Source organism: Dipodomys ordii, unplaced genomic scaffold (assembly GCF_000151885.1).
Source record: "Dipodomys ordii isolate 6190 unplaced genomic scaffold, Dord_2.0 Scaffold63, whole genome shotgun sequence".
NCBI classification, from domain to species: domain Eukaryota; kingdom Metazoa; phylum Chordata; class Mammalia; order Rodentia; family Heteromyidae; genus Dipodomys; species Dipodomys ordii.
The window spans coordinates 1116413-1133830 of record NW_012267279.1 but is presented as its reverse complement, the minus strand read 5'-3'; the positions used below and the strand labels follow the sequence as shown (position 1 = coordinate 1133830).

The 17418-nt window shown below is 41.9% G+C and overlaps 1 protein-coding gene across 7 annotated transcripts in view; it reads left to right on the top strand.

The window, feature by feature from the left end:
- The window catches only part of Bcl11a (B-cell CLL/lymphoma 11A (zinc finger protein)), a 100731-nt gene extending 83554 nt beyond the window's left edge, over positions 1 to 17177 (top strand). For 2 of the 7 annotated variants that reach the window (XM_013022499.1, XM_013022503.1), the window contains 2 exons: positions 1308 to 1409; positions 6774 to 11554. In XM_013022499.1, the coding sequence (XP_012877953.1) occupies positions 1308 to 1409; positions 6774 to 8797 (2126 nt within the window). In that variant the 3' untranslated portion in view covers positions 8798 to 11554. Of the gene's footprint in view, positions 1 to 1307; positions 1410 to 6773; positions 11555 to 16640 lie in introns of those variants that run through there. The other 5 variants (XM_013022504.1, XM_013022502.1, XM_013022501.1 and 2 more) reach the window with 5 other exon arrangements.
- The last annotated feature ends 241 nt before the right edge of the window (positions 17178 to 17418 follow it).

Sequence of the window (17418 nt, the reverse complement as noted above, 5' to 3'; positions counted from 1 at the left end):
GCTGATGGTGAATTTGGAAAAACAAGACACATACCACAGAAACCAAACAATTCTCCAGTTACACAAACCAAATTTCCTTTCTTACAAAAATCCCAATGCTAGAAGTGGTTGATTAACTGACTGCTGGATTTATTTACTGAGAGAAGTCTTATTACCTCTCCAGGTGTGCAGTAGAATGAGGAAAATAGGCTCTGGTTCTGGGTGCTGCTGTTGTCAATTAATGGTATGATTCTTCATGCTCAAGGGTAGGACTTAGCCAAAGTTATTTTAATTCCAGAGTCCAATCTTCATTTTTTACTGCATTGTATTTTAAGTAGGCATTCTTATACTGGGTACCCATTGATAGAATTTTTTCTTTTTCTTTTCTTTTCTTTTTTTTTTGTCAGTGTGGGGCTTGAACTCAGGGCCTGGGCACTGTCCCTGAGCTGTTTTGGTCAAGGCTAGTGCTGTATCACTTTGAGCCACAGCATCACTTCCTGTTTCCTGGTGGTTAAACTCTGTACAGTATCTTTACAATAAAAAATATATATTAACAAAGAAGAAAAATTTTTTAAAAAGAATCTCATGGACTTTCCTGCCCCGGGCTGGCTTTGAACCTTAGTCCTCAAATCTCAGTTTCCTAAGTAGCTAGGATTATAGATGTGAGCCACTGGTGCCTGGCTATTGATAGAATTCTTGACTGTGGCCTGGCCATACTCAGTGTTTTGAGGTTTCCTTATTATTTGATAATCTTATGGAAGAAAGATGTAGGAGGGAGAAAGCAGAGCTGGAGTGTCCTGTAAAAAAATCGTTCACAAACCCATTTATTTCCTAGTAATCTTTTTCTTTCTTTCTTCTTCTTCTTTTTTAAATATTCTTTTGGCTTGGGCTTGCACACACACACACACACACACACACACACACACACACACACCCCAACATACACACCCATATATGTATGTATATAGTTGTAAACCAGCCTTGCAGATAATACCATTTCATAATATTACTAATTTCCTCCTTGATATTTTTACATCATCTATAATAAGACAACAATCAAGTAACAACAAATAAATAAAAAATGAAGAACAACCCCTTAAAAGAGACCCCTTCACTTTTGTCCAAAAAGACCACCAATAAAAACAAAACAAAAACTGTGGGAAACAACTCACCACTGCTCTTTTGTTTCAGGCCTTGGGCCTGTTAACTATCTGCAAGGCTGTTGTAATGATGTTCATCTATTTTAATGGAATTGAAATGTGATGTCCTGTGGTTTATGATGCACGATGTTTATGGCTGTAGTGCTTGATTTTGGGTTTCTTTCACAGATAAACTTCTGCACTGGAGGGGCCTGTCCTCCCCTCGATCTGCACACGGAGCTCTAATCCCCACGCCTGGGATGAGTGCAGAATACGCCCCGCAGGGTATTTGTAAGTTGAACATTCTTTCTTCTACAAATGTCCATGTGTTTAGAGATGAGAGTTTCTGGAAATTACCTTAACTTTTTAAGTACTGAAGGGAGTTACTTCCAAAATAGATTGGCACCACATCAGTATTATCCCATCGTTCTCTTGGCACCCAATTCCCAGGCCCATTCAGCCCTGAGAATGACTTTTCCTTTCCTTTTTCATTTTCTTTCCTCATTGGAGGCCTGGAGCTAATGGCACCATCATCCCTGAGGATCTTCTCCTTAAAATCCTTTCTGGCTCCATGGCGGATGACTGGATATACCAGTATAAACTGGCACTTTTTAGTGCTGGTAGTAGTGCTTGAGCTCAGAGCCTGGGTATTGTTCCTTAGCTTTTTCAATCAAGACTGGGCTCCTAACATTTGACCAACAGCTTCACTTCCAGTTTTTTGGTAGCAGAGATAAGAGTCTCATGGACTTTCCTGCCCCGGGCTGGCTTTGAACCATAATCCTCAAATCTCAACTTCCTGAGTAGCTAGGATTACAGGCGGGCGTGAGCTACTGATGCCCAGCAATGAATGACATACATCTTTAGTAGAGGCCAGAATTACAAGGAGTCAGTATATAATTACTCTGGAGTTATTCTAATGCATGTTGTATATGCATTCACATGTGTATATTTTTATATACACATGGAGCATTATATATGTGCATATATATGCATATATACACCCATACACACAATCTCTGCTTGCTTTTCTTCTAGTTTTGGGGTAAAAAGCAGAGCATCGAAGTTGAAGTGTAAAGATTCCACTCCCACACCATTATCTATTTACTTATTCATGCCAAATTCTAAGGGGGACCTTTTTATGAAATTTAGATTTGTTTGTTTATAAGAATGTCTTCTGCAAGATATTGTTTTAGAAAGTATCTCAGTGGGCTGTTCTCTGTTGAAACACATGGTATGAATCACACATAGCTAATATGTTAGAGGGAGGGACTGTTTCTACCCCAAACACAAAAAAGCAGGTTCAAGATAAAAGGATGTGTGACATCTAGTTTTGATTTTGAAAGTAAATGAAAAATAACCTGCCATGGGAAGGGGAAAAGTAATAGAAAGATGGAAGAGTTAAGCTATAAAAGGGGGCCTTAAAAAATACGGGAGGGAAAGTAGCCTTATTCATATTGTGGACTGTTGTTTTCAGGGCAGGTGGTGCACCCTGAAACCAAATTCAAAACCAGTTGTTTATTTTCATTAACTCCTAGGTAATCCTAGGTAACAAAGAGTTATTGTAGGAGTTTCACAAGCCCTTGGGTCCTGAGGGCTGGGTGGTGCAGGGGTTAAAGCACCTCATCTGCCCCCTCTTCCTGGTTGGGACTGAGCCTAGGTTAGGTCACAGACTGCAGAGTTTAGGGAGTTGGCCTCACAGATTCCAGTCCCTACTTGCTGTTTGGGTGGGGGAGTACTCACCTCCTTTTGTTGGGGGTGCCTGGGGCCTGTATTTGGCTGTGGGAACTGAGCTACAGAGCTACACAGGAGGGAAGGGAGATGAGGGAGTGAGGCACTGGAGAGGAGGGCGGAGCTGAGGAGCCCAGGTCTATGGATCAGGCAAACAGTTTTGCCTTCTCTCTTGGGCTTAGTTTTCCTGAGGACAAGGAGTTGATAGGATGGGTGGGAAAGTGGGACCCTGATAGAGAACTCCTATTATTTCCTCCTTATCCACATAGTACATAATTTGCTGATGTCCAGGCTGGCAGGACCAGTTTAGGAGTGACCAGAGGAAGGTATGTGGAAATGGGCAGTAGGGTTCCAGAAAGCTCTAGGACAAAGCCAATCTCCACCTGCCCTCCCCCTTCAGCTGCATTGACCAGCTGCTCTAGGCTTTCAGAGCCCTTAGCTTAGGGAGCCCCTGGATAGTGAAACTGAGAACAGTGACTTAATATCTCCTCCCTTTCCATCCTACCTTCTCTAACCAGAGCCTGGGGTGAGTCCTGCCTTGGACCTTCTCTCCAAGCCTTGCTGGGCATGTAATGTGGTTAGTGATTACCCTCAGTAATTAATCACGCCTGGTAGTAATGAAAACGCGCATGTGTGTTGGACCTAATAGTTTATGCAGGGTTTTTATATGCATCTGTCACCTGACCCTCACAGTTCTTTGAAGGTGCTGTTTTTATGCTTATTTTACAGATAGGAATCCTAAGGCTTAGGGAAATTAAATGACAATCTCAGAGTCACAAGCTAGTAAACTACAGAGCTGGGATTTCCAACCTTAGACCTCCTTGTTCTTCCGTATTTGGAGGTACTAGTCACATGACTTTTTTTTTTACATTGGTGACACACTAGGTATGGAAGTCATTTCTTCTCATAAGAGAAAATGAAATAAGACAAATCCCAGTAAGGTGGGCAACAACTGCTTTTAACCCTTCTAGTGCCTCCGATTCCTTATGCTTGAGGCCCAGGTCTCAGATTATTGCTTTAAATCAGAACAATTCTGGTGAATGCCCAATGAGGCTCTCAAATTGAGAAGTTGATTTTCATCAGAGTAAATGAAGAATATTATTATATTTTACATGTCAATAAATCAATGTAGCCCTAATTTTGCCACCCAGGAAATCAATTCTGGTCTTTCTAAACCATCCAAGATGTTATGAACAAAGTAATTTCACCAATTATGGCAAGTAACACATTTATTGATGAGTGCAGTTTAGGAATTTCCAATCTGTGAGCACTGTAATATAATATGGTGCACCGGCATGAGCCAAGTGAAATACAGATTATATGGTGAAATTGTAATGCATCATTTGCTATTAGTGGACTGGTAATAATTACCAGTTTCAAAGCAGCTCTTTCCATGTAATCTTTAGTCTCAATCGTAACAGCCCTTCTCATTGACATTATGATTACACTAGCTGCCCTCATGATCTAGAATATTTAGTTGACGGGAATACTAAAATGCGATAGTGAGAACTGTATGTTGTGTGCTCATTATAAGATAAAATGCCATTTTCCCTGACCTGATGTATGAAGGGGGACAGATACCATCAGAGTGTTAACATACTGTAGCATAATCACATAACTGCCTCTGAGAAAAATTTTTTTTTAGGAGGCTCGGGCAGCAAAATAAAATGGACTTATCTTGTTTAAGCTTTGTGGAAAGGATGCAAATGGGATTCTTGATGCAGTCTCATGTGCCACAAATTTTGGCATTTATCAGCGGCTGAATCGTGGCACAAGAGAAGCCAGAGTTGCTAATTGTGGCTACAGTCCTGAGTTTCTAGAAAAGATTATAAGGGTAAAATATTATTTTAAGGCATTTGGAATGATGAAAGTGTTGAGGATTGGCCTCAGCTGACAAATTTCCTTTTCACTCATCTAATTCTGATTGTCAGGCAAAATATATGATGATAACCTAGGAAGGCAAAGGAAAAAAGCCACAGAGGGCCATGACATGGAAGCATGGAAGCAGGCCTATTTTGGACCCAAGTTATTGTTCAACAACAACAACAAAATTATGAAAATACTCTCAATGAAGGAGGGGAGGAAAACAAAAATAGGCAGATAATGTGATCATAATGTCAGTGTTTTCCTTCAAAAATCTTTGTCTTTTCATCCCTCCTTCCCTCCCTTTCCACCTTAGACAAATGTTTCAAACCTAATTTTGGTATCTTATCATCTAATCGTGTTAAAGAGATTTACCCAGGAGTGGGGTGTATTGAGTGAGATTATGAATGCTTTGTAAAATACAAGGTCAGGACAGGAGTCCATAATTTAGACTAGTACTGCAGTGAGGCTGGCTTATTTTGGAATGTGAGTGTAAAGGGCTTCTGAGAAGCCCCTGCCAGCTTCTCCTTCTGACATGCTCAATGGAGGAATCATACAATTGATTCCACATTCCCACTCTTTAGCTCCCTGGTGAATTTTGTCATTTTAAACCACTTACTGACAAAGCTAGCTGGGGGCTTGAGCAACACCGCCAGCCCCTCTTAAAGGAGGGAGAAAGTTTACTTCTCAGTTACATTTTAAGCCTTTTCTTTTCTTTTAACCTTAGGGCCATTATCTTCTCGCATCCTTGTCCCTGGGCTACTATCACTTGTGCCCTTTTAAAGGCTCGAGTTTGACTGGTAAACTGTTGGTTAGTGACTTCATGTAGATGGAGTAAATATATGTATATAAAACGTATATGTTGCAATTTAGCTATCTTCAGAAATGAATGATTTTGTAAAGTCAAGCTGGCCCCCTCTTTGCCAACGTGGCATTTTACCACTCTCGGGTTCTTTTCAGCAAGAGAGAAATAATGTGACTTAAGCAGGGCCCCTCTCCAGACGGCTTGGCTACTGGCCAAAGAGTCGACTAGCTGAACTGTATCTTTCTGTTTCTTTCTCAACTGGAGCCGAGTCTCAGCCGAGGGCGCAGGATGTTGTATAATTTGGTTCACGTTGTTAGCCTCTCAAAATAATGAGGAGGAGGCTAGGGTAGCATTGCTCAGCCTGCTGCCTGTCATGGTGCTTGCTGGCTGCCTTAACTGTTCCTGCAGCCCGAATACTGTGTCTGCTGAAGTTGGCACCACCCACTCCCAACTAACTTCTCTAGGCTTGTGTTTGTTGCACTGGGGGACAGTTCCTCGGGATTTCATGCGGCCTTTTGGTTAACTCTGAATTCCATTTTCTTTTTGAGATGTTTCACAACATCCTTTGAGATTAGACATGGGTGTCCTTGTAAGTTGTTATGGACTCCAAATTTAGAACTCATGCATGTGGCAGGATATGAGAATTTTGCTAGTCTCTCTCCCACTGAAGAATGTTTTTGGTCCCTTCTCATTTTAATGATTTCCACATTTAGTGTTTTCAGGTTAAGCCTCTGTAGATCCATGGCGAATTGTAGTTGAGTTGATCTCCTTATTCTTAATTTTTAGTGTTTCTGTGGAATGATTGTCTAGTTAGGAAGTTCACCTCCCACCTCAGGAAGAAGAGAGTGGGTCCATAGGATTTAGAAAGTGAGTTTGCCTGTCCAAGTCCCTTAGCTAACAGATGAGGAGGCCTGCAGGGATGAAGTGGTTTGTCCCAAATCACAACAGATGAACTCAAAATGTTCAGAAGACTCAGGTCCCAAGAACGAAGTTTCTCTCTCATCCTAGAGCTTGAAATGGCCAGGATGTTTTCTGGTTGGGGCTCGGATACAGAATCCTCAGAACCGAGTTTAATGGCAGGAAAACTAGTCTGACACATATTCATTGGGTAGCAACCACCAGATGTGCCAGGTAGCTATGTGAGAAGTTGATGGGTGGGGGAGAGGGGCGGGGAAAGCTGGAAGTAGAACATGAATAAGCAGTTGCAGATGTCCACCTGCGTGATTAAACATTGATGTTGGTGTTGTATTATTTTGCAGGTAAGGATGAGCCCAGCAGCTACACATGTACAACTTGCAAACAGCCATTCACCAGTGCATGGTTTCTCTTGCAACACGCACAGAACACTCATGGATTAAGAATCTACTTAGAAAGCGAACACGGAAGTCCCCTGACCCCGCGGGTTGGTATCCCTTCAGGACTAGGTGCAGAATGTCCTTCCCAGCCACCTCTCCATGGGATTCATATTGCAGACAATAACCCCTTTAACCTGCTAAGAATACCAGGATCAGTATCGAGAGAGGCTTCCGGCCTGGCCGAAGGGCGCTTTCCACCCACTCCCCCCCTGTTTAGTCCACCACCGAGACATCACTTGGACCCCCACCGCATAGAGCGCCTGGGGGCGGAAGAGATGGCCCTGGCCACCCATCACCCGAGTGCCTTTGACAGGGTGCTGCGGTTGAATCCAATGGCTATGGAGCCTCCCGCCATGGATTTCTCTAGGAGACTTAGAGAGCTGGCAGGGAACACGTCTAGCCCACCGCTGTCCCCAGGCCGGCCCAGCCCTATGCAAAGGTTACTGCAACCATTCCAGCCAGGTAGCAAGCCGCCCTTCCTGGCGACGCCCCCCCTCCCTCCTCTACAATCTGCCCCTCCTCCCTCCCAGCCCCCGGTCAAGTCCAAGTCCTGTGAGTTCTGCGGCAAGACGTTCAAATTTCAGAGCAACCTGGTGGTGCACCGGCGCAGCCACACGGGCGAGAAGCCCTACAAGTGCAACCTGTGCGACCACGCGTGCACGCAGGCCAGCAAGCTGAAGCGCCACATGAAGACGCACATGCACAAGTCGTCCCCCATGACGGTCAAGTCTGACGATGGCCTCTCCACCGCCAGCTCCCCGGAACCCGGCACCAGCGACCTGGTGGGCAGCGCCAGCAGCGCGCTCAAGTCCGTGGTGGCCAAGTTCAAGAGCGAGAACGACCCCAACCTGATCCCGGAGAACGGGGACGAAGAGGAAGAGGAGGACGACGAGGAAGAGGAAGAAGAGGAGGAAGAGGAGGAGGAGGAGCTGACGGAGAGCGAGAGGGTGGACTACGGCTTCGGGCTGAGCCTGGAGGCGGCGCGCCACCACGAGAACAGCTCGCGGGGCGCCGTGGTGGGCGTGGTGGGCGACGAGGGCCGCGCCCTGCCCGACGTCATGCAGGGCATGGTGCTCAGCTCCATGCAGCACTTCAGCGAGGCCTTCCACCAGGTCCTGGGCGAGAAGCATAAGCGCGGCCACCTGGCCGAGGCCGAGAGCCACAGGGACACTTGCGACGAAGACTCGGTGGCCGGCGAGTCGGACCGCATAGACGATGGCACTGTTAACGGCCGTGGCTGCTCCCCGGGCGAGTCGGCCTCGGGGGGCCTGTCCAAAAAGCTGCTGCTGGGCAGCCCCAGCTCGCTGAGCCCCTTCTCCAAGCGCATCAAGCTGGAGAAGGAGTTCGATCTGCCCCCCGCCGCGATGCCCAACACGGAGAACGTGTACTCCCAGTGGCTCGCGGGCTACGCGGCCTCCAGGCAGCTCAAGGATCCCTTCCTTAGCTTTGGAGACTCCAGACAATCGCCTTTTGCCTCCTCGTCGGAGCATTCCTCGGAGAATGGGAGCTTGCGCTTCTCCACGCCGCCCGGGGAGCTGGACGGAGGGATCTCGGGGCGCAGCGGCACGGGAAGTGGAGGGAGCACGCCCCATATTAGTGGTCCGGGCCCGGGCAGGCCCAGCTCAAAAGAGGGCAGACGCAGCGACACTTGTGAGTACTGTGGGAAAGTCTTCAAGAACTGTAGCAATCTCACTGTCCACAGGAGAAGCCACACGGGCGAAAGGCCTTATAAATGCGAGCTGTGCAACTATGCCTGTGCCCAGAGTAGCAAGCTCACCAGGCACATGAAAACGCATGGCCAGGTGGGGAAGGACGTTTACAAATGTGAAATTTGTAAGATGCCTTTTAGCGTGTACAGTACCCTGGAGAAACACATGAAAAAATGGCACAGTGATCGAGTGTTGAATAATGATATAAAAACGGAATAGAGGTATATTAATATTCCTCCCCCTCGGCCCCACCTGACAAGCCCCCCTTTCACCCCTCCTTCCCCATAGTCCTCCAACCCCACTCCCTGTAGGATTTTTTTCTAGTCCCATGTGATTTAAACAAACAAACAAACAACAAACAGAAGTAAGGAAAGCTAAGATTATGAGAGTGCTTGTCACCAGCACACCTGTTTTTTTTTTCTTTTTCTTCTTTTTCTTTTTCCTTTTCCTTTTTCTTTCCCCCCTCCTCCCCTTTATGTTCTCACCGTTTGAATGCATGATCTGTATGGGGCAATACTATTGCATTTTACGCAAACTTTGAGCCTTTCTCTTGTGCAATAATTTACATGTTGTGTATGTTTTTTTTTAAGCTTAGACAGCATGTATGGTATGTTATGGCTATTTTAAATTGTCCCTAATTCATTGCTGAGCAAACATGTTGCTGTTTCCAGTTCCGTTCTGAGAGAAAAAGAGAGAGAGAGAGAGAGAGGAAAAAAAAACCATGCTGCATACATTCTGTAATACATATCATGTACAGTTTTATTTTATAACGTGAGGAGGAAAAACAGTCTTTGGATTAATCCTCTATAGACAGAATAGATAGCACTGAAAAAGAAAACTCTATGAGCTAAATGTCTGTCTCTAAAGGGTTAAATGTATCGATTGGAAAGGGAAAAAAAGGCCTTGAATTGACATATTAACAGAAAAGAAAAACAGAACAAGTTTATTCTATCATTTGGTTTTAAAATATGAGTGCCTTGGATCTATTAAAACCACACTGATGGTTCTTTCTACTTGTTATAAACTTGTAGCTGAATTCAGCATTGGGTGAGGTAATAAACCTTAGGACCTAGCATATAATAATTCTATATTGTATTTCTCACAACAATGGCTACCTAAAAATATGATCTATTAAGTCCTAGTTAATCATCATTTTCCCTTTAGTTTAACTTTGTGAACAAAAACTGATTATACCAGTATAAAAGCTACTTTGCTCCTGGTGAGAGCTTAAAAGAAATGGGCTGTTTTGCCCAAAGTTTTATTTTTTTTTAATGATGATTAAATTGAATGTGTAATGTGCAAAAGCCCTGGAATATGATGAAATACATTAGTAGGGAGTTAATTTTATGAAGATATTTGTTTTAAATAATATCTTTTAAATATTTTGGCACTAAAAGAAATAGATCCAGATTCACTTGGTTGTCAAGTGGACAATCGAATGATAAGCGTAAGACCTTGTATACCATATTAAAAAGAAGAGGCTGACAGGAAGGTTTGACAGAGGGGAACAGAGGGAAAAAAAGTGATTTCTTAGCACAAGGTGGTACTATTTGCCATTTTAAAACTAGAACAGGTGTATAAGCTAATACTGATACAATGATGATTAACTATGAGTTCTTAAGACTTGCATTTAAATGTGACATTCTTTAAAAAAAAACAAAAGAAGAGAAAGAGTAGCAGTATATATGTCTGTGTTCCCTAAAAGTTGTACTTCATTTCTTTTCCATACACTGTGTGCTATTTGTGTTAACATGGAAGAAGATTCATTGTTTTGATTTTATTTTATTTTTTATTTTTTTATTTTTTAAAAATGAAGCTAGCATCTGCCCCAGTTGGTGTTCAAATAGCACTTGACTCTGCCTGTGATACCTGTATCTTTTCTCTAATCAGAGATACAGAGGTTGAGTATAAAATAACCTTGCTCAGATAGGACAATGAAGTGCACTGTACAATTTTCCCAGTTTACAGGTCTATACTTAAGGGAAAAGTTGCAAGAATGCTGGAAAAAAAATTGAACACAATCTCATTGATGAGCATAAAAAAATAATTTACAAAACGCTGCCAGCCATTTACTTGACTAATGAGCTTACTTACTTGGACGCAACATTGCAAAGCGCTGTGAATGGAAACAGAATACACTTAACATAGAAATGAATGATTGCTTTCGCTTCTACAGTGCAAGGATTTTTTTTGTACAAAACTTTTTTAAGTATAAATGTTAAGAAAAAAAATTTTTTTTAAAAACACTTCATTATGTTTAGGGGGGAAACTACATTTTAGGGTTCCATTGTCTTGGTGGTGTTACAAGACTTGTTATCCATTTAAAAATGGTAGTGGAAATTCTATGCCTTGGATTACACACCGCTCTTCAGGTTGTAAAAAAAAAAAATAACCATACACCGGGGAAAGGTTTAAGATTATATAGTACTTAAATATAGGAAAATGCACACTCATGTTGATTCCTATGCTAAAACACATTTATGGTCTTTTTTCTGTATTTCTAGAATGGTATTTGAATTAAATGTTCATCTAGTGTTAGGCACTATAGTATTTATATTGAAGCTTGTATTTTTAACTGTTGCTTGTTCTCTTAAAAGGTATCAATGTACCTTTTTTTTGGTAGTGGAAAAAAAAAAGACAGGCTGCCACAGTATATTTTTTTAATTTGGCAGGATAATATAGTGCAAATTATTTGTATGCTTAAAAAAAAAAGAAACAAAAAAGTGTGACATTGTACAGATGAGAAGCCATATAATGGCAGTTTGGGGGAGCCTGCTAGAATGTCACACGGATGGCTGTCATAGAGGTTGTACATATCCTTTTTGTTCCTTTTTCCTGCTGCCATACTGTATGCAGTACTGCAAGCTAATAACGTTGGTTTGTTCTGTAGTGTGCTTCTTGTCCCTTTTCCTTCTATCCCCCCTACATTCCAGCATCTTATCTTCATATGCAGTAAACGAAAGAAAGAAAAAAAAAGGAAAAAAATAAAACCAATGTTTTGCAGTTTTTTTCATTGCCAAAAACTAAATGGTGCTTTATATTTAGATTGGAAAGAATTTCATATGCAAAGCATATTAAAGAGAAAAGCCCGCTTTAGTCAATACTTTTTTGTAAATGGCAATGCAGAATATTTTGTTATTGGCCTTTTCTATTCCTGTAATGAAAGCTGTTTGTCGTAACTTGAAATTTTATCTTTTACTATGGGAGTCACTATTTATTATTGCTTAGGTGCCCTGTTCAAAACAGAGGCACTTAATTTGATCTTTTATTTTTCTCTGTTTTTATTATTTTTTTTTATTTGGATGACCAAAGGTCATTACAACCTGGCTTTTTATTGTATTTGTTTCTGGTCTTTGTTAAGTTCTATTGGAAAAACCACTGTCTGTGTTTTTTTGGCAGTTGTCTGCATTAACCTGTTCATACACCCATTTTGTCCCTTTATTGAAAAAAATAAAAAAAATTAAAGTACACAACGTAAGCTTCCTGTGTCCTCATTTGACACACTCTGTAAATTACTTCCAAGAAAATAGCAGGTTTTAATAGAAGGCCAGTCAGTCTTTTTCAGAGTGATTTGTATGGGTATTTTGATGTGTGTATTATACCCTAAAGGAACATAAAGTACTTACTATATTAAAATAGGCATACCTCAAACCATGGAACTAGCTTATAATCTTTATAGTTCTAAAATAATTTTCATCAGATATTCAAACTTTCTCTTCATCTCTTAGCAGAAATCCATTCAGATATAAGGGAAAGACTTGCTGGTGATAGCATCTTAAACTTTTATTTCCTTTAGAATTGTTGCTGTTCTTACTGTCTAAAAGTTCTTTTCAGTTCTCCCATCATTACCCTATCTTAGCATGCAATGTAAAAGCATTTTTTAAAAAAACAAAACCAGCTCTTTAGTTTCTGTACCGCAGCTTTTCCTCAAAACAAAAACAACACACCTCTCACCTCTAAAACTCCAGAAACAAAGGCATCTGATTAAACAGAAAAAGAAAGAAAGAAAGAAAACAACAACAGAAAAGGAGGGATGGAAAAAGGAGACAAAGAAACAAAATCAACCAACCAACCAAAACCCAGAAAGTAGCAATCAGGGGTAGCCAGACATAGCCAAGTCTCTGGAATCTAGAACTGATTCCCTGAGATACATCATAGTTTACCTGTGGAAATTCTCTGCATGTAGATGCTACAGATTGTTTTTATAGAGTCTACCTGACTGACAAAAAATGAGGCTGGAGATACCCTTCAATTATCTTTTGACCAACCAACAGATTTATGAAATGCCTTGAAAAGCAAGTTAGTTCTATTTTATAAAGCCCTCCTTAGAACTCTGTGTTGTCAGTTTTATAAATTCTGCATGTTACAGCATCAATTTGCTTTATTACAGCACATGCCTCTGTGATACTGTCTCCCTGTGCCCAGTGTAGATGAATGGATCCGACATTGTTCTTAGTTTTGTAAAAAACCAAAACAAAAATTGTTCGTTGTCTTCTTGTAGTAGCATTTTGTCGCTCAATTCTTAGGCTTTACTGCCTGTGAGGTGGCCTTTTCATGTAATGCTTTTTATCTGATGCAAGGAGAGTTATTATCTTTTGAAAATATAGAGAAAGTAGATGTTTTACTTTACTTTTTTTTTTTTTTTAAGCCAAGTTGGGTGGGGAACAGAGGAATTCACTAAGAGAGGAATTTGGAGAACATTGCGTAGGAGCTAAGATGAGGCATGGTGTACTTAATGTTTGTGAGTGAATGGAGAAAAGATATCTGTGTTTTAGATTAGATTACTTCAAACCTGAATCCAATATGCTGTTTGAGGTGGATCCCAATATTACCCGGGGCCATGTTGGTCTTAGAAATGGTGACTTGTGCTACACTATATTAAATGTCTGTAGCCTTTCTGCGTGCCCCTATTGCCCATTTATTAGGAGCTCTGATTATAGCTGTGTAGGTTTTATAGACAGTATTCATTTTAATTTCTCACTATATGATGCTCTTAGTGTAATTAGGTTTTGCATCCTGTCAGACGGAATTAATGGGGGATACGGTATACTTATATGTTCAGATTTCTTAAATCAAATGGGGAATGGGGAAGGGTGCAACCATCTGGTGATAAATCATAGATTATGTTTGATTTACATGGTGCAAAGTTAAATAAATTTATTGGGAGACAGGTTCTTCAGGTTACTTTGTCTCCTGACTTATTGAAGCCTGCTGATAAAATATCTCTGAGCTGAGTGAACAATAGAAGCATGGAAACTTAGCCCGCCAGAATATGACTTATAAGTGATATTATATATCCTGAACCCTGAAGTTTAATCTGAGTATAAAATAATATGGAAACATTTCCCATATTAAGATGAATTCCTGATACATTTTAAAGTGAGGAAATGACTAAAAAACAGTATTTCTCCAAAATTTTCAGTTAAGTTTTATTAACAGTCTAGAACGTTCTCTATGTACTTGAACTTATTGATGCTTAAGAGGTTCACTTTTATCTTTATTTTGAGATCTTAATACACATGAATATGGCAAATGCTATCACAGATTTTAACCCATAAACTCTCCCAGCAAAAATATGTCCTGCCTCCTTCTTGAGCCCATTTGTTAACTCTTTTTGTTTAGGGGCCACAGAAGGATGGAAATGAACATGTTTTAAATGTTGCTAAGAAGTGGGGTAAATGTGGTTCTTTAAGTGTACCAGCCATGGCAGGAATTATGAAGTAGTTGAGAGTTTTTCCCAGGACATTCTGCGGATAGAACTGTTTGTTTAAATACCATTTTTTGTATATGCAATAAGTCCATATGCTTGAAGAGAGCATTTGAAAGAAAGGGATAGGAGGAGGGGTGAATTAGCTAGCATTTCAACTGGAGAAATCAGGAAATGAAGTGGTTTATTCACAGACACTGAAAGTTTGCCGAAAGGTACTGGGCTTATTTGGGGCCATCCTGAAAAGGATCTGGGAAGCTGCAGGGTCTGTCCTGTCCGGCTTTAAACACTTTTCTTACATAGTGAGGGAGGAAACAGAATAACCTCTTCTCCCTTTCTCTCTTTCCCCCCTCTCTCTCCTTCTCCCTCTCCCTCCTTCCCTCTCTCTCTCTCTCTCACTTTCTCTCTCTCTCTCTCACTTTCTCTCTCTCTCTCTCACGCATACACACACATACACTTGTTGATGACTGTTGTTTGTTCTTCACTAAGAATGCCACCCCATAGCCCCTCGGCCTAGCCTATTTACAAATATAGCCTTCCAATTTGGTTTTCAAAGACAACTTCCTTAAAAAGCACAACAAACAAACTGTGGGGATTTTGCTGATAAGAGGTTGGGGTTGGCAGTGTTCTTTCAACCTGCTTGGGAATACTGTTTTTGAAAAAATTGCTTTTAAAAGGCATGAGCCACTTAGCAAATTTTCCTAAGTGCCTCCTGAGGCCCAGGGGCCTTCCCAGTGGAGAATAAATGAGGCCATTTTTGGAGAAATGGACACTAGAACACAGACACATTTACTCCAGGGCTGCTACAGCTACAAACTATAGACAAGGGTGGTTGACTGCGCACTTCTACTTGCTGGCACCTTGTTCCCCCATTAGCCCCGCTGTTCCATTTACTGTAGCACATGGCCAGGGAATCAGCCTTCTGGGGGACAGGCCTGCTTCTCTCTCTCTCTCTTTCCCAGTGTCATCGCCGGTGATCATGGGATCCAGTAATTCCTCCCACGTGGGAAAGGAGACCAATAACGGGTCATGAGAATCACTGAACTTAAGAATTTAAACTTGGCCAAACACAATGATTGATTCAAATACTGTTTTTCCTTTCTGTAACGTGGCAAAAACTGTATGAGGGAAGCACATATATCTATTAGATCTTTCACAGAGACAGCAGAAAAGGCAAATTAAATAATTTCCCTAAAGGGTTTTCTTAAAGCAGGTACCCCCAGACTCCTAGGGGACTGTGCTTTAAAATAACCACAGATGTGATACATGTCCATGCTATACTTTGTTATGGCTTTACATATCCATAGTGATACAGACAAAGGGGTTTGGTGGTGGTTGGGTTATCAGTTAAGGGACCTCAAGGACAGTTAGAGCTGTACTGGGAATGGGATTTCCCAGAGCCCACCTGGATACAGCAGGCTCCTCAGTCCAGGTCACCACTGCTCAGTGGGGGGGAGGGGAAGAATTCATGAGAGCAGCTGAGCTCCAGACCCCAAGCCTCCTGCCCCATGGAGTCAGGGGAGAGGAGGCCCCAGGCCCTTGCTTTGGGTCGCCATGGCAACAAGGCCTGGAATGCCACTGTGTAGCCCTCCTGGACACATCCGGACTCGCAGTTGTGCTGCTTCAAGTCACTGTCCACACACTGCAAGGGAGGAAACCCAGAGGAAAATAACCTCCCTTCTTTCCTTCGCCATTGCCTTCCCCCCTGACAGACAAAAAAGAAAGAAAAGAAAGAAAAGAAAAGAAAAAACAAACAAACCCTGCATGCTTGAAAGAAACTACAGGCAGTTTGGGGTGCAATTTGAGAGCAACTACTTTGGGTTCTGATTTTCTCTTCTGAGATTTGTTCGCCTTTTGTAAATCGTTGGCTGCTTTGACGTTGAACCTTGATGACATTTCATGTTTTTGTTGTGCTGCTTTTACATCAATTTTGATTTTTTTGTTCCTTTATAATTTTATTATTATTTTAAGAAAATGTCCCCCTTCCCTCCTCCCTTTCCCGCTCTCCTCAACCAAAGGATTGTTTCCTACTAAGTTTTCTCAGTCATAAGGAAAAGTGTTTCCTTCCAGGTGTGTCCCAAGTTTCTAGGACTATCATATAATGGGGTGTTGGGGGGTGGTCTCCTGGGGAATGAATATAAGGTGGGGGTGGCATGGGGAAGCCACTCAGAAGGCAGATATCTGGGGAGGGGAGATGGTTTTTGTAATCATGCCAGTGGCTCAATCTGTGGTTGATTTAAGTCATAATTTTAATAAAAGCTAGGGAGAGAACAGAAAAAAAAAATCACTGGGCCAAGTCACACCTGTACTTTTTCTCCCCCCCTCCTTCTTTTTCTATCTCCAACCTCTTTCTAGGTTCTTCACACACCCCCATTCGGCGTAGTACCCAGAGAGCTCAAGATGTGTGGCAGTTTTCGGATGGAAGCTCGAGAGCCCTTAAGTTCTGAGAAAATTTGAAGCCCTCCCCCCACCCCCCACCCCCGGGGCGGGGTGGACACATGCCGCCCAGCCGACGTCAGCGTGGTTTGTCATCCTGCTAGTTTGTGATGTTTTCTGACAGTAGCCTCCAAGAAGCCGTTGTGCGAAGACAAGAATCCTGCCGAGTCCTTCCAGCCTGGGCCTGCAGTGCCATTTTATTTATATTTTTTAATAAAAAGTAAAAACAAAAAAAACAGATCCACCTTGGAACAGTGAATCAATCCCATACAGAGGGTCCTCGGACCATTGCTGTCCCAAGCGATGTCCTGCCCTTTTAAAACCAGCTAACCTAATTACTCGTATTGTGGAAATGAGCATGAGCCCCCCTCCTGACCCCTTGTTTCTATACATTCTATGTTGTCTTTTAAAAAGTGTGCTTAACATTGACACAATAAATGTTGGAGCTTTAGGTGGTGTTTGCTTGTTCTTTAATTTTTAATGTTCCTAAGACAATGCGGCTGCTTAGGACTGTATTTCTATACCCATTTCCTGCAGATGCCCATTGGGAGGGTACAAGAGAGATCCATTTGAGGAATGAGTAGCCTGTGTCAGAGGAGCTAGGTTATTGCTTATCAGATGGCATACATTTTCAAGGAGAATCAACATGCAAAACTTGAGAATAAATCATAGTGATATCATAATTAATGCAGTAGTA